General features: G+C 51.3%; 3 protein-coding genes across 7 annotated transcripts; 2 read left to right on the top strand and 1 right to left on the bottom strand.

Annotated features, from left to right (window-relative positions):
• Positions 1 to 6,409: 6,409 nt before the first annotated feature.
• ARHGEF39 (Rho guanine nucleotide exchange factor 39) lies at positions 6,410 to 16,436 on the top strand. 5 transcript variants are annotated; one of them, XM_083404529.1, is made up of 11 exons: positions 6,421 to 6,476; positions 7,648 to 7,739; positions 8,034 to 8,182; positions 9,711 to 9,805; positions 11,636 to 11,756; positions 12,037 to 12,155; positions 12,352 to 12,422; positions 12,587 to 12,715; positions 14,375 to 14,604; positions 15,052 to 15,140; positions 15,237 to 16,436. In XM_083404529.1, exons 3-11 carry the CDS (start codon positions 8,045 to 8,047, stop codon positions 15,268 to 15,270), a joined length of 1,026 nt encoding a protein of 341 aa, XP_083260655.1. In that variant the 5' UTR covers positions 6,421 to 6,476; positions 7,648 to 7,739; positions 8,034 to 8,044; the 3' UTR covers positions 15,271 to 16,436. The 5 variants fall into 5 exon arrangements, with proteins under 5 accessions (XP_083260657.1, XP_083260655.1, XP_083260659.1 ...); XM_083404530.1 differs by lacking the exon at positions 6,421 to 6,476 and adding an exon at positions 7,029 to 7,253; XM_083404531.1 differs by lacking the exon at positions 7,648 to 7,739 and having other exon boundaries at positions 6,410 to 6,476.
• Positions 16,437 to 16,716: 280 nt separating this feature from the next.
• MRPL17 (mitochondrial ribosomal protein L17) lies at positions 16,717 to 18,729 on the bottom strand. Its single transcript, XM_083404534.1, has 3 exons — positions 18,499 to 18,729; positions 17,755 to 17,823; positions 16,717 to 17,669 (listed from the first exon to the last, which is right to left on the bottom strand). Exons 1-3 carry the CDS (start codon positions 18,670 to 18,672, stop codon positions 17,385 to 17,387), a joined length of 528 nt encoding a protein of 175 aa, XP_083260660.1. The 5' UTR covers positions 18,673 to 18,729; the 3' UTR covers positions 16,717 to 17,384.
• A 2,373-nt stretch (positions 18,730 to 21,102) lies between these two features.
• Positions 21,103 to 22,075, top strand: LOC310660240 (FANCD2 opposite strand protein-like). The gene has a single exon (XM_083404556.1). It carries the CDS (start codon positions 21,181 to 21,183, stop codon positions 21,700 to 21,702), a length of 522 nt encoding a protein of 173 aa, XP_083260682.1. The 5' UTR covers positions 21,103 to 21,180; the 3' UTR covers positions 21,703 to 22,075.
• The last annotated feature ends 1,412 nt before the right edge of the window (positions 22,076 to 23,487 follow it).

Consider the following 23,487-nt stretch of genomic DNA (forward strand, 5'->3'; position numbering starts at 1 on the left):
ACAACATGTAACGAAGGTGCCAGGCAAACCTCCCTAGGAGGAGTATTCCACAAATGGGAGCCACTGCAAAAGGTTCATTCATGTGTTGCCACCCTCCAGACTTTGCATGGAGGAGGCACACAAAGAAGGGCTCTGATGATGATTGCAGGGTCTGGGTGGGTTCACATGGGGGAAGGGCCATCCTTGATGTATTGTGCTCCTGAGCTGCTTACGGCTTTACAGGTCAAAACCAGCACTTTGCATTGGTCCCAGAAACTAATCGGCAACCAGTGCAGTCAGGCCACGATTTGTCGTCTTCTTCTTCTTCTTCTTCTTACTACTACTACTAATAATAATTTATAGCCTGCCCATCTGGCTGGATTGCCCTAACCACTCTGGCTGGCTTTCAACACATAAAAACAATGATAAAATGCCAAACATTAAGAACTTCCTGATACAGGGATTGTAGTAAAGTTAGTGTTTGCTTAGTAGCCATTCCTTGGTCAAGTAACAGAGTGAAGCCTTGTGGGTAACCAACAAGCCACAAGGACCCTGGGAAATAAGTTCTGTCCCTTTAACCCCAGACTAACAGGCGTCCAGGGTGAGAAAAGTTTATTATGGGAAAGGAAACCCTTGATTTAATGGAAGGTTTGACACCTGGGTCTAAAGTTATGCGCATTCCCCTAGTGATGCTATCTGCCTTAATTGCCTGGGAATGTGCATCTGCATAAACTCCAGGAAGGGAGGAAACCCCTTTGATTTTTGGCTCTGGGTTCTTAATTGGCCCAGCTGCCAGGAGTTAGATTGATTAGTCCGCAAGCCGGTCATTGGAGAATTTGAAAATAATCCAAAGTTATGATTGGTTTTGGGGGTTCCGATGCCACATGTGAATTGGGGATAAAAGATCTGGGAAATGACTAAGAAAGCTCGCTCTGAGAAATGCTGAACCTTTGTTTGCGGAACTTAGAAGGACTCTAACTCTCCTAACTTTAAAGTAGTCGTGAGTGTGTTAGTTAGTTAGACTATGCAATGTTCTTATTTTTTGCCTGTAAACCTCAAGCGAAGTGCCTGCTAATTTAGCATGTTTTTCTTATGTTCTTTTTAAAATAAATTTTAAGAAAGAAACTGTTTTAGTTTGTGCGTGCCTTTCTCGGGGAATAGCTAATCCTAGCCTGACGCTTGGTTGCGCTCTACCGTATAATTTCTGCCTGCAAGTCTGTGGATACAGCTTGTGGGGTGGGGAGAACCAGTAATAATTGGGGCACAGCCTTCTCCCTGGGCTGTGGCTTGGAGTTCCCCGGGATATAGGGAGTGGTGGCAGCCTTACCGGTGTTATTTTGTCCTGTTTCTGTAAAACGTAATCTTGCCTGCCAGCCCTGCTCAGGAGACCTGATCTGGCCGGAGAGCAAAGACAGGTGAGGGTGGAGTGAGCGGCTGGGGGCGAGATTACCACAGGGATGCCTTCAGATGTCTTCTAAAAATTGTGTAGCTCTTTTATCTCCTTGACATCTGATGGGAGGCCATTCCACAGGAAAGGTGTCATTGCTGAGAAGGTCTTCTGCCTGGTTCCCTGTAACTTCACTTCTCTCAGTGAGGGAACTGCCAGAAGATCAGTGAGGGAACTGCCAGAAGATCGTCAGAGCTGGATCTCAGTGTCTGGGCTGGAAGATGGGGGTGGAGACACTCGTTCAAGTATATAGGGCTGAGGCCATTTAAGGATTTAAAGGTCAGCATCAACACATTGAACTGTGCTCAGAAAAGTCCTGTGAGGCAGTGAAGATCCTTTAGGACCAGTGTTATATGGTCCTGGCAGCCACTTCCAGTCACCAGTCTAGCTGCCACATTCTGGATTAATTGTAGTTTCCAGGTCACCTTCAAAGGGACCCCCACGTAGAGCGCATTGCAGTAGTCCAAGCGGGAGATAAGCAGAGCATGCACCACTCTGGAGAGATACTCTGCAGGCAGGTGGGGTCTCAGCCAGCGTACCAGATGGAGCTGGTAGACAGCTGCCCTAGACACAGAATTGATCTGCGCCTCCATGGACAGCTGTGAGTCCAAAATGACCCCCAGGCTGCACACCTGGTACTTCAAGGACACAGTTATACCATTCAGGACCAGGGAGTCCCCTGCCTCTCAGAAACAGTCTTCTGTCTTGCTGGGATTCAACTTCATTCCGTTAGGCGCCATCCATCCTCCAACCGCCTCCAGACACTCACACAGACTTTCACTGGTTCTGATTTAAATGAGAGGTAGATTAACCTGCCTCAGTGAGCAACCTGGCCACTTACTTCTGCCCCACCTGGCAGTTGATCATCCAACATGTGCTTAAAAACCTCCAAGAAAGGAGAGTCCACAATCTCCTGAGGGAGTCTGTTCCACTGTTGAACAGCTATTACTATCAGAAAGTGTTCCCTGATGTTTAGTTGGAACCTCCTTTATTGTACCTTGAATCCATTGGTGAGTTATACCCTCCAGAACAGCGGAAAACAAACTCATTCCAACTTCCATGTGACAGCCCTTCAGATATTTGAAGATGGCTGTTGTGTCTCCTCTTTTCAAGGCTAAACATACCCAACTCTTTAAACTGCTCTTTATAATGCTTGGTTTCTAGACACTTTATCATCTTGGTTGCCCTCCTCTGCACAAGTTCCAGTTTGTCAATATCCTCCTTAAAATGTGCTGCTCCAGTACTGTTACTCATTTATGAACAAGTGAAAAAGCAAAAGCCCAGTTTCCATGCGCTTTGTCACTTGTCACAGTCCTCCGTGTGCCAGTAGCAATTTACTCATGCTGGTCACATGACCTGGAAAGCTGTCTATGGACAAACGCCAGCTCCCTCAGCCTGAAAAGCGAGATGAGCACTGCACCCCATAGTTGCCTTTGACTGGACTTAACTGTCCAGTGGTCTATTATCTTTACCTTTTACCTTTGGGGACTCCACTGTTTGCTTCTCTCCATTTGGAGTACTGTCCATTTATTCCTACTCACTGGCAGAGGAACAGGGGGGTAGGGGGAGTGCACCGACACCAGCACCATCAGGGAGGGAGGTACCATCGCAGCAGCCCCCTGGACACGTGCTGCGCACCCCCCCCACACCCGGCCTGGTGTCACAGCCCCACAGGCAGCACTTCGTCCCCAGGACGCACACTCTGCCCCCAGTGCCGGGGCATGCAGCATCGCCACTGCTCCTACTCTCTTCTTTCTGCAACTTAACGAATTCCTGATCTACAAGGGGACCTCACTGGCTCTTCGTCAGTGGCTGCTAAGCTTACTCACAAGTCTTTGGCTTGTTTAAAGTTTTTTAAGTTTTTAAGGTTTTTTAAATTCCAAGTGCACCATGTCAGCCAGGTCACTTTTATCTTTATGCTTGTTGACTCCCAAATAACCCAAATAGATTAATGGAACAGGACTTTCCCTTGCAGAAGCCATGCTGGCTTTGCTTCAGTAGGGCTTGTTCTTCTATGTGCTTAGTTATTTTATCCTTAACAATACTTTACACCAATTTTCTCAAGTTATACATTAAGCTGAGCAGCCTGTAGTTTCCAGGTTCACCCCTGAAGTCCATCACCACCTCACTCCTTTCAGCAGCATTTCAAGGCCTAGAAGAGAGGCTCAGAAAGCCCTGGGGACAAAGATAACCACTTTAGCAAAGAAAATAGATTATAAGCACAGAAAATAGGGAGCTAAGCAAGCAATGATGCAGCTACTGGGACACCTTCCACACCTGTTTGCACATGCCTAGCAGCATTGGCAGCGAAGGCTGGCCTGGGTGCCTGGTGGCTTCTGTTGGCCTGGCGCTCCCTGGGTGCCAAATAAGGATGCAACGCCCAGAAGGGTCGCACATTTTATAAAACTACCATTCCACTGATCCCAGTGGTAAAAGATGCTTTTGAGCAAGGGAATTTAGTATTTTCTGAAATGGTTCAAATAAAATGACACAAAATGTCAAAGCCTATCACATTGAAAATATTTTCATTAGGCTAATAGGCTATCTTGCAAAAATTATTTAATTTTGTTCATCCTCAGCATTGCCATGCAGTTAAAAGCCTCTGAGGTCAGTTGATGGTTAAGAAATGCTACTGATCAAAGGAAGAAAGCAGAGGAGGAAGAGACCCAACAGTTGCTGCTGCCTCTGACCCCACAGGGACAAATAGCAAAATGATCCTGAATGCCTGAAGTGACTTTAATGATTTCTTGTAAACCACTTAGAGGTTTTGTTACAATTAAACAGCATATACATTTTGTATAATAGATAAAAATAAATCAAAGGTTACTCCATATTTTATTGGATCCATGTGCCTGTATTATGCAATGCTTGTTTGCCACTTGCCCCCCCCTTAATGACATTTCATTATCTGTTCAGTACCTGTACCTGCCATAGGTATATCTGGGTGAGGGCCAATAAACGGTGACTGAATCCTGACAAGGCAGAGGTCTTGTGGACTGGCAGCTCTCAGGCCCTGGAACTGGGTGCAAAGCGTGTCCTGGAAGGGCTGCGCTCCCTTTGAAAGAGCAGGTGGGGAGCCTGGGGCTTCTCTTTGACCCACATTTATCATTGGAGGCCTGGGTGGCATCAGTGACACATGGCTCTGCCAGCTGCAACCATCCCTGGGCAGAGATAAATTGGAATGCTAAATAAATAAATCTGCATTGCCAATATATTTATTTTTAATCATGTTTTTTTTCCTTCAAAAAACGAATCTTATTTGGATGCAACCTTGATCCTATGAAGAGGGAGGGGCTGGCCAGTAAGGCAGGATGAAGATCAATACAAAGCAAAGGTGAGATGGGCTGGAAACCAGGAAGGAGGGCAGGAAAGACCTGCTTCTGCTCCTTGGGAAGGTCAGGAAGGAGAGGAAGCCGACTTGGCAGCAGCTTGCTTGACTCCAGGCCTTTCCAGAGGACCTCAGCAATGCCTGGAGGCTCTCAAGCTACTGAATGCCAGAATCCCACTGGTGGGGAGGGGGCTCCACTGCTCAGGTTCTGCTTGTGAGTTTCCTAGGCCCGTTGTTGTTTAACATCTTTATACATGACTTGGATGAAGGAATTGAGGGGATGCTCATCAAATTTGCAGGTGGCCCTAAACTGGGAGGGGTAGCCAATGCCGCAGAAGACAGAATCAGGATTCAAAATGACCTTTACAGATTGGAGAACTGGGTGCAAACTAGCAGTGAGTTTCAACAGAGACAAATGTTCCTGCACTAAGGCAGGAAGAACCAGATGCACCAGGGGTGCCAACCTGAGTAAAATATTGTAGGGGCCCAGGTAAGGCCTGCCCCACATAATCAATCACATGATGCAGTGCACACACTCCATTTGAATAGGAATGTCCATCAAATTTGTGGGGGCCCAGCCCCCTCAAACATTTTATTGTGGGGGCTAAAGCCCTCACAGCCCGTAGGAGTTGGCTCCTATGAGATGCACAAATATAGGACGGGGGACACCAGGCTTACTAGTAGTGAGAAGGATCTAGGACCACACAGCAGTGTGATGCAGCAGCAAATAAAGTTAATGCTGTTCTAGGCTGCATCAACAGAAGTATAGTATTCTGTAGAATAGTACTCCATTCTGCTTTGCTCAGACCACATTCTGAGTCCTGTGCCCTGTTTTGGGAGCCACAATTAAAGGAGGACATTGACAAGCTGGAACATGTACAGAGGAGGGCAACCAAGATGATCAAGGATCTGAAAACCAAGCCTTATGAGGAGTGGTTGAGGGAGCTGGGTATGTTTAGCCTGGAGGAGAGGAGACTGAGGAGATATGATAGACATCTCCAAATATCTCAAGGGCAGTCACATGGAAGATGGAGCAAGCTTTCTTTCTTCTGCTCTGCAGTGTAGGACTTGATCAGCTAGAGCCTGATGAAACATCAGGAAGAACCTTCTGACAGAAGGAGCTATCTCAGTCAACCTAGCAGTTCGAAAGCATACCGGGTGCTGCTGCGGCAGTCACGGTGTCCCGATGGCCAGAAGCGGTTTAGTCCTGTGGGCACATGACCCGGAAAGCTGCCTGTGAACAAACGCCATCGTAGCAACTCCAGTCGCCTTTGCGGGGACTTAACTGTCCAGGGGTCCTTTACCTTTTACCTTTTACCTATTAGACAGTGGACCAGTCTCCCTCAGGAGGGGATGGACTCTCCTTCACTGGAGGTTTTTAAGCAGAGATGGCCATCTGAAAGAAATTCTCCAGCTGAGATTCCTGCATTGCAGGCTGTTAGACTCTCGGGTCCCATCAAACTCTACCGTTCTATGATTCTATGAATACAGTTATGATGAAAAAAGAAAGAAGAACAATTGCCGGGCAATCCTATGGGGGCGGAGAAGGGGGGGAGGCCTCTATTGTGTACCGAGAGCGCGGCGGCCGCTCTCCCCGTCGGGCGACCCCCGAGTCCGCCCCCACCCGAGTTCAGCCCCGCCCGCCCGTCCGAGGAGGCGCCCGGAAGGGGCCGGACCAGCCGGCCGTTTGAACGCTTGGCGGGCGGCGCTGGACGGAGCAAGGTAGTGGAGCGGCGACGCAGGCAGGGGGCTTCCTGGGACCCCCTTGGTTCCACTGAGCGTGGCCGGGCTTGGGGGACCCCAGCCCCGCCTGGCTCTCCCGCTCCCTCGGGGCTTCCCACCCCCAAGCCCCCCGCCACGCGCGGGGACTCTTCTGCCTTACCCGGAGCCGCCATGCGAACTCCGCTTAGAGTCGGACTTTCTTCCGAGTAGACCTGAGTCGGCTGGCGCTGGACTCTCGGGGTCCCCGGAAGGGGGCTCAGGCAGGAGCGAAGCGGCCCCATTTGCCGAGCAAGGGCTGCGGGGGACCCCGGGGAAGCCTGCCCAGCCCGGGCAAGAGCGGGGTTGGCTCGCCTTGGCCCCCCACCTTTCCTCCCAGGAGCTCAAGGGCCTGACCTCGCCCTGCCCCCCGCCTCCCCATTTTAGCAGCGAGGTTCGTGGCTGACTGGATTTGGAACAAGGCGCTCCCGGTTCCACGTTGCCGCAAACCTCCAGAGAAAGGCTTTCTGGGCTGGTGGGGGAAGCTGCTGCCAGGGCCTTGTGCAAGGTTGGTGCGCTTCCTCTGAACTCAAGGCAGGGACTCTCACACCCCGGCATTTCTCCCAAGCCCGTGTTCTTCCCCCTGTTATTCTGTATTATGCCATGTTCATTGGTAGCGCTTTGAATAATAATCGACTGTGGTTCCATTTGCTGGGTGCTTGCGTCTGACCTGTGTGCCAAAGGGCTGCACACTGGCTTGTGTTGATTCTGCATAGTGCCTGGTGAAGAACCAAAGATCAGGTACTTGCACTGCTCAGGGGTCACCTAAGAGTCCTGCTGAACTAAGCTAAAGACCCCTCTTGTTCTCACAGGGGCTGCCAGGTGCCTCATGAGAAGCCTGCAAGCAAGGCAGCAACTGTGCCTCTGACCATGGAGGGGCAACACAGTCATCAAGGATAGTATCCACAGAAAGTCCAGCTCTCCTCCAGGAATTTGTCTAATCCTCTTTTGACCCTCTATTAAAGTTGCTGGCCATCACTGCCTCCTGTGAGAGCCAGTTCCATAGTGTAACTATGTGCCATGTGACAAAGTTCTTTTTGTGTGTCCTGAGGCTTCCAGCAGTCTGCTTCAATGGATGGCCCCAAATTATAATACGGGAGCTTTGTCCCTGACTCCTACTCTCGACCTTGTGCAGGCTTAAGGTCAGGCAAGGAGGAAGAGCTGGGGAGCAAGCTGGAAGGCTGCAGGTGGTAGGGCTCTGACAATACCAGGTGCTGAGAATTGCAGGTGAGGAGAGTACTGCTGTTGTGCTCATGTCCTGCTTGTGGGTTTTGCAGGTTCTTCTTATGTTCTCCATCCCTTGCATTATCTTTTAACTTCTATCATGCCCCGCCCACTTTTACTTACCTTTTCTCTAAACTAGAAAGTCCCTAATGTTGCAGCATTTCCTCTTAGGAAAGAGTTCATATACAGACATCGTTATCATATCTGAAGTTTTATTCCCAGTCCCTTTCCTAATGATCCTTAGTATGGGCTGGCTGGAGCAACTTTCTTTTCAAGGCTTCCCTTTTTCTCCCCAAGAAAAACACACAATGACCAGCACCCTTGGGAGCAGCTGCCACCCGGTGGAAGAGCAGAGAGCCCGGTGGGAGAGGAAGCGCTGTCGGACGGCTAAGGAACTGGTGGAAACAGAGCAGCAGTACCTGGAGCAGCTGGGCTTGGTAGCCACGGTGAGAAGCTGGGCTGCAGGGCCCTGGACCTTTCTCTGAGCTCAGATACTGTGCAGGACTAAGGGTGCCATTCTGCTCCCAGCTCTTTCTTGAAGGAGCAAGCTGACCCGGCTTCCTGGCTCACTTTTTTCGGTGATGTGCTGCTTTTTCTTTGTTGCTGTTAGCAGCCAAGTGGTGCAGGGAGAGAGACCAGAGGAAGGAGGAGCAGAAAGGAGAAGGCAGATTCTCACCACCCTAAAGCCCTGAGCACTGCAGCCTTCTCTTGGTGCTGGCAGGGCTCCTAAGAACATAAGCAGAGCACTGCAGCTGCAGCTGGATCAGGCCCAAGTGGGCCCACCTAGTCCAGCCCCTTCTCATAGTGACCAACCAGATGTCCCAAGTGGGAAATCCGTTAGCAGGCTCAGAGTGCAACAGCCATGCTCTCCCAACTTAGGAGTCCCAGCAACTGATATTGTTCAGAGACAAACTGCCCAGGACAGTGGAGGTGGAACGTAGCCACTGCAGTTAGTCACCATCAATGGGGCTGGGTGATATATATTATCCAAAACCAGTTTAATGTCCATATCATGATAACGGTTCCATAATTTTTGACTTGGCGATATATTGTGAACCATAATGCAAAAATCACAATGTGGGAAAAACTGTGAAGGCAGCCAATGCCTCTACAAAGCTCCACCCTTATTTCAGAAATGGGGATATGTCAGTATATTGCTTTGTTTAGCTGGTGATATATCACAGTGTTGAAAACCAGATATCTCCCAAACCTACTGTTCACCTCTACATAGTTCCATCCTTATTTCAGACATTGTGATATATCAGTATGAAGAAGGGTTTCCTTTTTTCTAGCTTTGAGTCTTCCAACACTCTGCTTCATTGGTTGGCCGTACAATAATGTATTGAAATGGTTTTGTGCGCCTTTGTTTCTAGCAGTTGGCTCTTCAAATTCTCTTTCTTTCGTATTCCCCTCCCCCCTTGCATCCCTGATTGTCTGCTTGCATTTCTTTGGCCCAAGTTGACTTTCCTTTTTGTGGTCCTTGTTTGGATAGGCCTTCCATTTTCTAAAGGAGGCCTTTCTGCCCTCTACTGCGTTCTAACTGAACTGCTATTGCTGTGGCTTTGAACGACCCACAAGCATTCTGGGTAAATCTGGCCACCATCATTTTCTTGTTCAACTTCCTTCTTACCAGACTCCTCGCTTTTGGGTAGTTATCTCTTTTGAAGTCCAATGTAAAGGTGCCATACTTTCTTGACAATTGCCCACTTAACGTTGGGCAGCACTCTGGCTGATGTCACTGGTTGGTTCAACAGCACATCTCACACCAAGCTGTGGGCCCCACTTCAAGTCCAGCATGGTCACCCCTCTGGTCAGTCACATCACCAACTGCTGTAGGATGCCGTCATTTACAGTATGTAGCAATGTTCCCCCTTGATTATGACCTGAACATGCATATATCCAGTCAAGGGTTAGGTTAGTTAGATAAGTCTTTGTATCTGGGGAGGAGTAACTGCTTTTCATGTCTCTTGTTAGTACTTTGTGGCCATCCTGAAGGCCAAAGGGACTTTGAAGCCAGCGGATCAGGAGGCTATCTTCGGGTGCCTGGAGTCCATCTGCTCTGCCAGCCGGTAAGGGACCCACCGTGGGAGTCTTTGTTGATGGGTGGGGTAGCATGGGTCTGTTGGGTGGTGGCAGTAGGTTCTGAGAGTTTTCCTCTAACTTCCTGCTCTGTATCCTGCCTGTAGCCCACATTTTCCAAACTTACAGGACCTCAGTACACTGAGACACCTCCTGACTTTAATATGGGTGGGGGTAAATGGGAGCTGGGTTTAGGGGTTAGCTTTATGATGTAGGCAATTGCACTCTCTTAAATTTTCAGATTTTATTTCAATCAGACTAAACAGACACTTGGAAGTCCTCTTTGCAAGAACCACAATGCTGCCTCTCAACCTGATATGTGTGGACTAGAGTAGGCTCTCAAATGACAGACATGGATCTGTAAAGGAAATTGGGGGAGTCAGTTGTCTCCTCAGATATTTGGGACAACCGCTGCCCCTGGCTGGATTTTGGCCTTTGGGACAACATCTTAGCTAGGCCTGTGCGATGTACCAATACATAGTTCAAATCCGGTTTGAAGCCCACGTTGCAATATTTGACCCAGCAATTCACTGTAAACAGCCTTCAAAATTCCAGAGGGCAATATAATTGTGAAAAATTTGAGAAGTCAGCCTCAGCACCTCCCCTTACCTGCAGTGTTGGTGCTTTAAGAAACAGCACTGCCTGCTTTCCTTCCTTCCTTCCATCCTTCCTTCCTTCCTTCCTTCCTTCCTTCCTTCCTTCCTTCCTTCCAGCCGAGGCACCACAATTGTGCTGGGAAGGACAGCTGAGTGCTGCCAGCCCATCATCCTCAGCCTAGGTGATGTGATCCTGCATGTGGCTGGGAAGGATGGCAAAGAGCTCTGCCAGCCCAGGGGGTGCGATCCTTCCTTCCTTCCTTCCTTCCTTCTCCTGGTCACTTCTTCTGCTCCCTCCCATCCTACCCAGCCCAGGCGCCTCGATTGTGCACATTGTTGGGAAGGACAACCTGGTGCTCTAAGAAAGAGCATGGAGATCATGCAGCAAAAAGCTTCCCTCCCGCCACAGCCCAGCCACCCCTCCTTATTTCAGACATCATGAGATACCAGTATATCACGATAGTTAGCTGCTGATATAGCCTGATGTTGAAAACCAGAGATCGCCCAGCCCTAATTTTAGCACTGTGCAAAACTCACATGTGAACAATGTGCTGAAAATATTCCATATGAACCTACCCAGATCCTGAGATCATCCACTGAGTGTACCTCCTTGTGTGCCTCCTCCATGAGAGGTCCAGAGGGTGGCAACACAAAAACGGGTCTTTTCGGCAGTGGCTTCCCATTTGTGGAATGCTCTCCCCGGGGAGGTTCGGCTGGCACCTTCATTATACACCTTTAGGCGCCAGGTGAAAACGTCCCTCTTCAACCAGGCCTTTGACTGATTGACACCTGATGCTCTTTTAAATGTGGAAACATGGATTGTTGGTTTGGTTTTGCTCATATTTTTATTATGCATTTGTGTTTAATGTTGTGTTTTTATGTTGTGAATCGTCCTGACATCTACAGCTGAATAGTATTCCTTTGGGCAGGAGGAAGCTTTGTCCTGTGTTGAGATATCAAACTCGACCCCCCCTTGGTGCAGAACAGAGCCTACCTCTGAATCCCTGTGAGCTCCCCTCCAAGGCAGGATATCTCCTGCAAGGCAGGATATGCCACTAACCACAAGTGTCGTGGATAGTCCCGCACCCACCTCTCATATAGCCCCTTATGGAGGCTGGGGAGGGGGGAGCAAGGGGGAGCGCCAGTGTGAGGCAATACTGGCAAAGTGGCATTGCCCCCCACAAACCTCTTGATTCAAGGAGCCCTCTCCCGCTTTGCACCCAGGACTCTGCTTTTCCATCTGGAGGGAGGCCGCTTGGGGCTTGGCCTGGAGGGTTTCTGCCACCAGCTGGTTCTCTACGTCTGCTATGCTGAAAACCTGGGAAAGGCCCAGAGCACCTTGGAGGTACCTGCTTCCTTTTTCTGTCCCTGTCACACCCTTTGAGCAGGAATCTTGCAGGTCGCTGCTCTGGGCACACAGCCCCCCCCCCAGGCCTGGAGCCTTTTCCTCCCCTTTGCTGATCAAGCCGTGTCAGTGATGTTTTAGCTGTGATTCCTGCCTTGCAGGGGGCGGGGCTAGATGCCTCTTGGAGCCCCTCCATCTCTACAATTCTGTGATGACCTGGGGTGGGGAGTGGGTGGCAGGTCAGCTAGTGACTCCTGCTTCTCCTCTCTTGCCCTTCCAGAGGCAGGTGCGGAAGAACAAACCCTTTTCCCGCTTCAAGAAGCTCCAGGAGTCCCGGCCAGAGTTTGGGGGCCTTTGCCTGGAACAGCTGCTCCCGCTGCCCCTCCAGAGGCTCTCTCGGTAGGTGGCCGCCTCTGCAGGAGGATGCTGTGCTCATCACATCTGGGAGGGGCTGCTCAGCTGGCCCCACTGGGGCTCCACAGCCTGGCTGCACCCCCTCAGCCCCAGGGAGGAGGCTGCTGGAGGGCAGAGCCGGAAGGCGTGCACCTGCCCCTCCTTCCCCACCCCATCTGACAGTGCCCCCTCTCTTTGGCAGGTACAGGCACTTGCTGAAGGATTTGGTAGGAAATACCCACCCAGAAAGCTCTGACTTTAAGCAGCTGACAGGTAGGATATTAACTTTTCTGTGAGCAGCCTGGGGGACTTGCTGAAGGGCGGGGAGAGGGGAATCAAGTAAATAATATGAACTCCCTTGAGCCACAGAGGCTCCAAACTACTTCCCCTGGGTGTGGGTGTGTGCCTTGTCTCAGGTGATGTTGTGGTCCTTGCAGGAGTTCTGAAGTCTGTCTCTGAGGCATATCACCGAGTCCAGGAAATATCTCGTTGCCGTGACAATGCCAACCAGATGCGCCGGGTTCAGAAGCTGCTTAAGGGACAGAAGACCCGGATTCTGGCTCCAGGTGGGTCCTCTGCTTTGGTAACAGGAGACAAAGAGGCAGGGCAGGCAGCAAAGAAGCCACCCTTCAGCTGGCTAAACCACCTATCTTTGCTCCTCAAACGTGGCCCTACAGGACGCTTTGGGTTCATGCTTGTGCTGCTCTGGGATGCAGCTGACGGGCAGCTCCTGGGGCTGGACATTTCTGGCAACTGGAGCAGAGATCATTTGCTAGAGCCAGAGTGGTCTCTGGCGATTCCACCCCAAAGACTCCCACCTCCCATTTCTCGTCCTTGCTCAGCCCCCATTTCCTCTGCCTGGACCCCATCATTCCACCTCCTCCTCCTGCACTGATTAAGGCAATTCTCCTAACGCTTTGCTGCTTCGTTTAAAAAGACGATTCAGTGGGGAAAGCAGTGGCCTCACCTGAAATGGAATGGCCTTTGAGCTAGGCAAGAGCAACAGCGCCAAGGATGCTGCTCAGCTCCTCACAAGACAAGCAGCCATGGAGCAGCCCTTAGTGACAGAGTCCCACCATCAGCACAAGGAGAGGGGCATTGCATTGGGCATAGAGCGCAAGTTGCATTGGGTGGACCACAGGGCGTCATGGGGGGGCTCTGAAGGGCAGCATTGGAGCTGCAGGGTGGCACACGAGTTGGTTCCTGGTACTGGCACTGCAAGGCAGCACAGCCAATGTCCGGTTGCTACGCCGCTGAGGACAGAGGAGCTCCCCGTGGATTTGCAGGTTTGGGATGCTCCTCAATCCAGCATTGCTTGGGAAGCTTCAGGCAGCTGTGACTCGTGCATTTCAGGGGCTGGACTAGATGACTGGGCGCCTTCCAACTCTACAGTCCTAGGATTCCATGTTAGGGATGCTGGCAACTCCTACGCTATGGGTGACTCACATGCCAGCCTCAGAACGCAAGATTATTTCGGGCTTTTATTTGTTGTGACTTACAAACCTTCGCTTTGTTTCTCTTACCATGAAAGGGCTTTCCAGGCTGGCAGTGAGGCATCTGCAGCCACATCCTGCGTGCACAGGGCTGCTCTGCAACCTTGGTGCTCCCACCTCCAGGCTTTATCCACCCCAGTGCATAGGGGTGGGTTTGCCCCTTTCCCTTGTCCTTCCTCTCCCTGTTCTCTGTGGCTAAGGACCTCTGTGGCTAAGGACCTGGTCACAGATGAAAAGCTGGAGGGAAACCCAAGAGACAGGGAAAGATACTCAGGCGAAGGGTCACCAGGTCCCTGCAAGGGCCAGTCGGGAGTGAGAAGCCCTTATGCCGCCCTGGAAAGGCTGGTGTGCAAGTCAACCTGTGCTCTGGCTATTGCTGGTTTTGCCTTTGTGTTCCACCTTTTCTCCAAGGAATACAAGGCGACATACGTGGTTCTCCCTGTCCCCCTTTTATCCTCACAACCACCCTGTGAAGTAGGGGAGCCTGGTAATCTCAGCAGATTCCTCCGGTGTGACAGTAGCAAACCTCCTCCATGCTGGGGAGAAAGAGGGCAGAGTCTCATCAAGACAGAGCCATGCATTGATGGCTGAAAAGGCCATGAGAGCAGCTTACTGGCCCAACAGGGTCCCGGCCTGTCAGGGAGCTGCCGCCCTCAGTGGGTCTGGGGAGGTTGCCTGACTCCAGCAGTCCCAACACCCAATTGGCCTCTGTGGCCCCACATTTTGTCACAGGGCGCTGGTTTCTCCGGGAAGGCTGGCTATCGGTGGTGCCCCCCAAGGGGGAGGAGCTGCAGCGCCGGATGTTCTTCCTCTTCTCCGACATCTTGCTGGTGACCAAGCCCTGCCACCCGCTCCACCCCTGGAACGCACACAAGTTTGCCTGCCAGGCCGTCCTCCCTCTCAGGCAAGGCACGGTGCAGAAAGTCTTCGGTCACACGCAGAGCCAAGGGGGGCTGCTCAGTGTAAGTTCTTCCCAAAGCCAGCAAATTCTGCCTTGGTGTAGGAAGCCCCTGTCCCGACCACCTCACTTGGGGGGTCCACACCTGGCCTGCTGGGTAAATCCTGTGGTAGCAGCATCAGGGCAGGTGCAAGGGGCAGAGAGGCAACACGCTGGCTGAAGCAAGTCTGCTGTAACAACAAAGGGGAGCTGCTGGGGTGTGTTTGCGTGCGCACAACAGGAACAAACACCCAAAGGTCCAAGAAATGGGTGGGGATGGGGGGCTGCTGCTCTGCCACAAAGGGCCAGGCAGTGCTTTTCTGGGCTTCTGGCAGGCCTCCAGGCACCCCCCGTCATGGGCTGCCTTGAGAAGGAAGTCCTGGACCACCTTTACCTGGGCCATTTCTGTGGCCCAACCTCCTGCCTTAGCCCAAGAGCTTGCCATCTCCCAGCAATGCTTCCCTTCTTCCAGGTCTCCTTCCCCAACAGGACGTTGCTGCTGATGTCGTGTAATCAGGAGGACTTTCATGAATGGCACCAGACCCTGTTGACTGCTGTCAGGTAGGCTACACCCCGCCCCTCTGCTGACTGTGGAGACATTGCTGGGCTTGTGTTTTTTGAGATCCAGAATTCACCTCCTTCCCTTTCCACCTACAGGCAGCTGCAGATGGACTCCCCTCCTGCTGAATAGAGGACCTGCACAGGGCCCCCTCCTGCTGGGGCCAGACAAGCCAGGACCAGGCCAGTGGGTGCCAACGGCTGTGCGGGCTACAGAAACCACTGGTTACCAAAGCCACCATTTCCCTTCTTTGGAAGCCGCAGCCCAAGGCCCAACCTGACCTAGCACTGGCCCATCCTTGCTTTTGCTTCCCCTTGACTCTACCTGGAGACCCGCAAGATGTCCAGAATTGGCCTGTTCATTGGAGCTGCTACCTGCAAGGCCACTCTGCCTGTTCAGGCTGCAGAGGCACCTGAGCCTTAAGCATAGTCAGGTGAAGGAGCAAAATGTCCGTCTGGCTTGAGCTGCATCAGCAGTCTCACTCCAAGATGGCTGGAACAAAAGGTGCAAGTTTCCCTTGGCTTGAACAAGCTGTGACCTTTTAAAATCTGCATTTTACCTTCATGACTGTATAAAAAATGACAATCCTTTTAGAATTCTTAACACTAGACTGCTTCTGGGGCCAAAACCCCCCGTGGGTCCGTTTGGCATGATGAAGATGGTGAAGGCATGATGCCTCTGAGCGGTGTATCCTGTGCAGCTGCTGCTCCCTGTTTATTCTCTACTACTAAGAAACAAAATCCCTTGAAGAATCTGATGTACAGTGTGGTCTCCGCAAAGTGATTAAAGTCTGTGATGTCAGCAAGCACCGTGATGTCTTAAGCCAGGGGTGAGGAACCTGCATCCCTCAGCAAGGCAGAAAAGGGGAGACCCCAAGAGAAAAAGGTTCTTCACGCTGGCCTTAAGCAACTTTAGTAAGTTCCTGTTCTTAAGGATGCCCTCCGCTTCTCTGCCAAGGGATAGCTGTGTGGACCTGGGATTGGACACAATGCAGCCCAAGGTTTCTCAGGAGATGGGAATCTGCCCCTCCTCTCTCTACTTGCCCTCTGTGTGACCACCCAAGTAAAATGCATCTCCATAAGGCAACAGCTTCCGCAAAGAATTGGCTTGTCAAGTTTAACTGAAGTATGTTCTACTCACTCCTGACACTTATAATTGCAATTATAACCATTTTTACATTGCCATCACAAAATATATTTTGAGATTATGGTTTTTGTGTTACCAGTGTTCAAGTTTTGTGTAGCTTTAATATACTTTCTTTGATATTTTGGTGTATTAAAACCTATCTTTTAACCTCAGCTGGAAATGTAGCAATGTGAGTTGTTTAAAATGTCATAGAATCATATAACTGTAGAGTTGGAAGGGACCCCAAAAGTCATCTAGTCCAACCTCCTGCAATGTAGGAATCAGAGTTACCGAGTCCCTGGCAGATGGCCACCCAATCTCTGCTTTAAAACCTCCAAGGAAGGACAGACCCTAACCTCACGAGGGAATCTGTGCCACTGTCGAACAGCTCTTACTGTCAGCAAGCTCCTTCTGACGTTGGGGCAAAATAAATGAAAAAGCAAAGCGATGTACTTCTTTTAATAAAAGACTTTTAATGAGAGGGGAGATCTGGGATTTACAGAAATGATCCAGTGGAAGTTACTAGTTAAATGCAAAGGTTGGTTTTCAAACAGTGGCTCCAGTTGCTGGCGGCGCTTTTGTGTTCCTAAAGCAGCCTTTCTCAAGCTTGTGTCCCCAGATGTTGCACTATAACTCCCATCATCCCTGACCACTGGCTCTGCTAAATAGTGATTATGGCAGTTGTGGTTCAACAACATCTGGGGACACAAGTTTGAGAATGGCTGTCTTAAATTGCGAGAGCACTCCAGCATAAGGTTTTCTCCCTCCCCAACTTAACCACCTAGTCCTAGTAAGTCACCTGCTCCTGGCTCCGCTGGTGCCACTGCAGCCAGATATGTCACCAAGCACCATCACTCGGCTGCAAGCATTCAGAGAAACCAAGGCATTTGCCCCACAGCTGCTGTCGTTTATTTCGGTGTGCATGAAGGTAAGAGAGCTTCTCTTTTTTCAAGTTTCCAGTCCCAAGAGAAAACTAGTAACCTGCATAGCAAAGTAGATGAAAGCAGGGAGGTGGTCTCAAAAAACCCAAAGAAATGCAGCTCCTCTCCCCAACATCAAGGTGAGGTCGTAGGCAGGCTTCCAAGTGACAGAAGGGGAGGAAGTGGTGTCTGTCCTTCTGTCTACACTGCCGTGCCCTCAGATGGGCTCCCCTGGAGCGGAGCTTCCGCCGCCCTCAGAGCATCCTCCCGGAAGCCCTTCAGCAGCTGATTCACCAGCGTCTTCTCGCTGTCGCGCTTTGGGCGCAGGAGGGGCGGGAACGGGTTCCCCTTGTACTCAATGACGGCCATCTCAGCACGGTCCAGGTTCTCCCGGTTGGGGATCCGCAGCAGGCGTGTGTAGTTGCTGGAGTGTGCCTGGAAGCGAGGAGCCAGCACCTTGAAGAGCTTGTGCAGGAGATCCTTCTCCTGGGGTGGGGGAGGCAAAAGAGGGGGGCTCAGTGGGGGCAGAGTTGGCAGGAGACCCTCCCCCCCAGAAGGGATGCAGCCTCACCGTCAACCAGAAGTCGGCCATGCGCATTGCTTGGGGGTCCGTGTCCCCACGCTTGGCATAGTTGATCAGCTGAAGGGAGGAGAGAGAGGAGAGGATGTCAAGGTAAGAACAGCCTACCAGATCCGGCCAAAGGGGGTTCATGTAGTCCAGCATCCTGTTCTCACAGTGGCAAACCAGGTGCCCCCAATGGGAAACCTGCAAGCAGGATTCGACCACAACAGCAACGCTCCCCTCACGTGGTTACCAGCAGCCGGTATTCACAAGCATTGCTGCCTCCAGCTGTGGAGGAACAGCAGAGCCATCCCGGCTAGGGGCTATCGGGGACTTTGTCCAGTCCTCTTAAAGCCATTCAGGCCATCACTGCCTCCTGTGGCAGGGAGTTCCAAGGTTGAACGATGTACACCTGCCCTGAATCTCCCAACATGCAGCTTCACTGGACGCCCACAAGTTGGGACTGTTATGAGAACGGGAGGGACGCTGCCCCCTTTCCTCCACCCCCTTGATCCTTTAGCCCTTTCCTAACTCGGCAATAACCCTTTTGAGGATGCGGCCGCGCCAGAGGTTTGCCTCATGGCAGATCATTTTGCTAACGGTCCCCAGGAAGGGCTTTGCTTTTTCATGGCCGCGCGCACGCGGAGGGCATTTCACGGGCATTTCTCTCTGCGCGCCCGCCCGCCCGCCCGGACGCGTGTCTACGAGGCTCTCGCGTTCCGACGTGCACCGCTCTCGCCCGCCCCCTCTCACCTGTTCGGCGTAGAAGCGCATCTCGTCGGCGCGCCCGCGAGGGGCCTCGATCCGCTCGTGGCGCACCAGGGCCGTGACCAGGTTCCGCAGCAGGTCGAGGCGCGAGCGGGGCCCGAGGCCGAGGCGCCGGTAGACGCGCCCGTGCTTGATCCACGCCGACGCCGAGAGACGCATCGCGGAGCCACCGAGCGGCCACGCCGGAAGCGCCCTCGGTCACGTGGCCCGCGGGGCGAGAGGGAGGCGGACCCCGCCCCGCCTCGCTGTCATTGGCCGGTGTTCCCGGCGGCGGAAGTCCCGCCCCGTGACGTCGGGGCTCGGGGCGCCGGTCCAGCAGGTTCCGCGAGGCGGCGCGGCGAGAGGAAGAGGCGGGGCGGCCTCCGCCTCCTTCGCCCCGACGGGGAAAGGGCGCCGCCGGCTTCCCGGGCTGCTTTCAGGATTCTGCTGGTCATGAGAATACCCGACCAGTTGCGATGCAGGAACTCGATTCTGAAGCCCCCAGTGCAATGCCTGCTCCACTCCAGAATAAATCCTGGCTGTGCCCAAGCCAAAAAGCAGAGACATCACCTTGCCGACAAAGGTCCATATAGTGAAAACCATGGTTTTCCCAGTAGTGCTGTATGGAAGTGAGAGCTGGACCATAAAGAAGGCTGATCGCCGAAGAATTGAAGCTTTTGAATTCTGGTGCTGGAGGAGACTCTTGAGAGTCCCATGGACTGCAAGAAGATCAAACCTCTCCATTCTGAAGGAAATCAGCCCTGAGTGCTCACTGGAAGGACAGATCCTGAAGCTGAGGCTCCAAGACTCATGAGAAGAGAAGACTCACTGGAAAAGACCCTGATGTTGGGAAAGATGGAGGGCAGAAGAAGAAGGGGATGGCAGAGGATGAGATGGTGGGACAATGTTCTCAAAGCCACAAACGTGAGTCTGACCAAACTGTGGGAGGCAGTGGAAGACAGGAGTGCCTGGCGTGCTCTGGTCCAAACGACTCAACAACAATGCCTATGCCAGCGGCACACATTTCTGCTGTGGTTTTGGACAATTATCAAAGCATTTCCGAGAGATTTGACTCTGTTCACTCATGCTGCCTACCATCCTATTTTGACTCTTAATACCTTTGAGGTTTTTAAGCAGAGGTCAGTCGGCCCCCTGTCAGGGATGCTTTAGTTATGATTCCTGCATTGCAGGGGGTTGGACTAGATGATTTGGGGGGTCCCTTCCAACTCTACAATTGATTCAGTGTTTCTGTGAATGTGTGAGAGAAGACTATAGACATGTTGTAAGAAAAAAATCATCTCATTTCTGGGGTCCCGTATAGAGCCCCCTGGGAAGGTCTATATGGGTTTGAGAGAAGAAGCAGAGGCCAACCAGAGTATATGGAAGCAAAGCTATATAGAATGTATAGACTTAAATTATCATCTTATTTCTTGTGTAAATAATAAACTTTATTGTTTTACCTGTACCCGGTTCTTTGACTTATATATGTACTATGTAGATCACAGAAGGGCATCATGCAATGTAGGGGGGGAAACACCATTTGACAGCTTCTATGAATGAGCCCTCATTCACTGAATGGAGTGGATTGACATTGTGAATTGGTGTTATTCATTATAGATACAGTAGATGGCGCTGTGTAGCCGTCAGCTCTTTCGCTGCTGGGAAAGGATAAAGTAACTTTATACATAAGTGTCAGAGCTGGCTCCTGGTCCCAGCTCACAGAGGACCAACGCTAGCCGGTAGTAATGTATAAAAGTCTTTATTGAAGTACCGTTTCCATTTCCAATCCACAGCGTCCCAGCTCTACGTCTAGGGTTTAGACCGGCGAAGCTCCATCTGAATCTCCGCCCCCTGTACACCAGTTTAAGACTCTAACCTTACTCCACCTCTTCCTTCTCTCCTTTCTCCTCTGGGTCCTGCTACCCCCCTGGGTCCCTTCCTTCCTGGACTCTTCCGACGCAGACGTTGACCCCCCTGACTCCTCCCTCTCTCTTCGACGGGCTTTAGGACCCGGCTCCCTATCCGGGCTGCCAACTGTGCTGCCCTCCTGTACATTTGAACTTGGCGCGCGCGCGCAGCTTTTAACCTTCCTCTTGACCGTTTCCTCGCTCCCCGACAGAGGCGTGGTCAATCCTGCCTCATGTTCTCCCGCTGGCAGCGCGCCGCCTGATCCCGATGCCTGGGACTCCTCCCCCCTACTGCACTCTGGTGTGGACGCTGGTCCGGATTTCCAACTGCTGCTCTCTGAGTCCCCTCTGGCCCCTTCTTCCTGAAGTGCCCCCCTGGGCACTCCCCTTGCCCTAACCATGGGAGCCCCTTTTTGTGAATCCTCCGATTCACTGGAAAGACTCAGAGACCTCGGACCGCTGTCGTCGCTGACATTTCCTTCGGACTCCTCCCCCTCGCTCTCCATTTCCTCCCTTTCCTGTGCCTCTGCTCCTGAACCCCTGACAATAAGTATCATTTATTATACCTATTTTCATTTGGCTGAAGATAATTTCTTATAACGGACACACAGCTCCTGCAGGAAACACCGTCCTGGGGAATGAGGAGGTTCTGGAACGTTGCCTTGGTTGGAGAGTTCTAGGCTGGCTGTGCTCACAATAGGTTACCAAGGGCGCTGGGTAGAGGAAAGATGCAGCTGGAACCTGGGCAGTACAGAGGGATGGACGCCTGCTGGCACTGACCATGGCTGGTGGGTACCAGCTTTGGGCACCCTGGTCTCCTCTTGATGAGTCCCTGCAATGGCTGAGGGGTGCCCGGTCTGTTGGCACCAAGCACCCCTTCCGAAGTGGGCAGAGCCCAGCAGCAGCTGACCTGGAAGTGCAGCTTTGCTTCCAGGGACTTAGCCTGGTGTTAGAGCCTGGTGCAAAGACGGGGGCAGGGCAGCTGCAACCTCCTGGAGCCGCAGGAGAGACAAGGGGGCGCTCCAGCAGTGTGCACAGGCCACAGGTCGTGCGCCTCTCAGGGCTTGACTCTGTCTTTGGACACCTCGTGACAGCACAGCCCCCACGCTGGACTGGCTCTCTCAGGGTTTCTGAGTCCTCGGCCTTCAGTCAAGTCATAAGTCCCCGCCAGCGCTGGCCCCGTGGACTCCAGGAGCCACAAGTGCGCGTGGCTATGGCCATGTGCCGACAGATGCTGCGAGCCATCCTTCTTCTCTATGCTGTCTACAAGAAATGTGCTTTTGCCCTGCAACATTCCCGCTGAGAAACTTTCCTGACTAAGAAGGGTCATGGCTATGTGGCACGTTAGCAGATCCCTGTACATGTGCCCCAGCAGGCTGGCCTATTTCCTTGCTCCCCAAAGAACCAGCAGCCTCTATTTCTCAGTCATGTTCCTCCCATTGAGAGACAAAACTTAGTTACCAGTGTCAGACTATAAGGTGTCAGTCCATGGAGGGGCACACTTCTCAGTTTGCAGAGTCCACCATATGGCCTTTGATCCCCTACAAAGAAGAACAGACAAAGGGTTCTATAGAAACTCTGAAGCTATCACCCTTGCAATATGAGTGGCTCTTCAATGGAAGGAGCAGGTCAGATACCAAAAGAGTATAAAAATAAATAGTTCAAGAGCAGTGGAATTTGGATCTAACTTGAATTTTCCCTCTTCCTCATTGATTTATGATATTCAGAGACATGTAGGTTAAATATAATTTGTACATCCTTAGGAGTAAAGGAGATTATTTCCCCAAAAGCTGCCGACCTCTTGTTTTCAACGTGCTAAATGGAGCCTGTAGGGGAAATATTTTAAAATAGAAGCGGAAACCTATTTGTGAAGCAGAGAGACTTTAAATTTTCAGCACTGGAGAAACATTCTGCTCTACTGAATGAAAATGAAAAACAATTGTAAAATTAGTTCAAATATTCATTAGCCAACAAAGAATAATATGTGGAACTGAAGACCACACAGACATGTTTGTGGATTGCCAGGTGGAGGAGTTTTTAGAGCATATATAGATAGATATATATAACCTTTGGCTACGAAAACTCATCTGCCAACCTTCCTCAGCTAATCAAGTGCAGAAATATTTTGATGGTGAATTATCCCCTGTGTCATCTGCCAGTTTTTCCAACTCAGTCTTCCTCTGATAATTTATGTATAACTAGAAGCACTAGACCGTCCCCCAGTTACCCCCACATAACACAGCAAGGATGGAATAACAAAAGCCCCACAAATGGAGGTCTAAGGTTGTGGCTCAGATGGGCCTTGATTGACCAGTGGCACTTAACCAGCTACTCACAAGCCCCTCCAATCAGTCAGGGAGAGGTGCTTGAGCCCTTTTGAAAGTTGGCAGGGGGCTACCACCTGGAGCTATTCCCCCCCTTCCCTGCAGTTAGAGTACTCAGGGGATTGGTGATGGTTTATTTAGGACAAAAGTTTGGACTGTGGTTGGGTTCTTGTTTCAGCATCTGGGGCTACATTAGCCCCCTTCAATTCCTAAAGCTGCTTGTCCAAATTCAGTGATGCCCCCTGCCAGATCTACGCTTTGGACTTGGAACTCTTTAAGCACTCAGAGTGGGTGACTGAGATGCAGTTAGAGGAACGAGCTGTTCTGGGGTTGGTTGCTATCTGGCAGCAAGAACCCCTCTGTGGAGGGTGGTGACTGGTGGGCATTAATCCTCCCTCCCTGCCATAGGCCAGCCTGCTACCTAAGACTGCCCAAGACCCCCCAGGCCTCCATCCTGCTGGATAAGCAGCATACCATTATGGATATGCCAGGATGCTTGCCCATTTGGAATGGGGAAATGGGATGTTAATGCCACATGTCTAATGGGAATGGGGCTTTTGAATTCTGAATTACAGCTAATGTAGTTATTGCTCAATTCTAATCCACATGGGAATTGCAATTATTCAGTTGCTGAGGAGAAAGCCATTGGCTCTATGTGCTTGGAAGTTAAAAGTTGAGTTATGCTGGGAAACTGGTGGGTGAATGTAGGGGAAGGGCACGTGAGGTGGAGGGAGAGTAGAACGCTCCATTGCACAAGTGGAAAT

This window comes from Podarcis tiliguerta (assembly GCF_965153285.1).
Source record: "Podarcis tiliguerta genome assembly, chromosome: 11".
In the NCBI taxonomy this organism is placed as follows: Eukaryota; Metazoa; Chordata; class Lepidosauria; order Squamata; family Lacertidae; genus Podarcis; species Podarcis tiliguerta.

Bases quoted from the DNA above. Each gene is read 5' to 3' on its own strand.
- ARHGEF39 (XM_083404531.1), top strand. From the start codon at position 8,045: ATGACCAGCACCCTTGGGAGCAGCTGCCACCCGGTGGAAGAGCAGAGA. The intron at 11,757-12,036 runs GTACCTGCTTCC...TTGCCCTTCCAG, and splicing joins AGGCCCAGAGCACCTTGGAG to AGGCAGGTGCGGAAGAACAA. The intron at 15,141-15,236 runs GTAGGCTACACC...TTCCACCTACAG, and splicing joins ACCCTGTTGACTGCTGTCAG to GCAGCTGCAGATGGACTCCC.
- MRPL17 (XM_083404534.1), bottom strand. From the start codon at position 18,672: ATGCGTCTCTCGGCGTCGGCGTGGATCAAGCACGGGCGCGTCTACCGG. The intron at 17,824-18,498 runs GTGAGAGGGGGC...TCCTCCCTTCAG, and splicing joins TGCGCTTCTACGCCGAACAG to CTGATCAACTATGCCAAGCG. The intron at 17,670-17,754 runs GTGAGGCTGCAT...CCCCCACCCCAG, and splicing joins TGGCCGACTTCTGGTTGACG to GAGAAGGATCTCCTGCACAA.
- LOC310660240 (XM_083404556.1), top strand. From the start codon at position 21,181: ATGGCTGGTGGGTACCAGCTTTGGGCACCCTGGTCTCCTCTTGATGAG.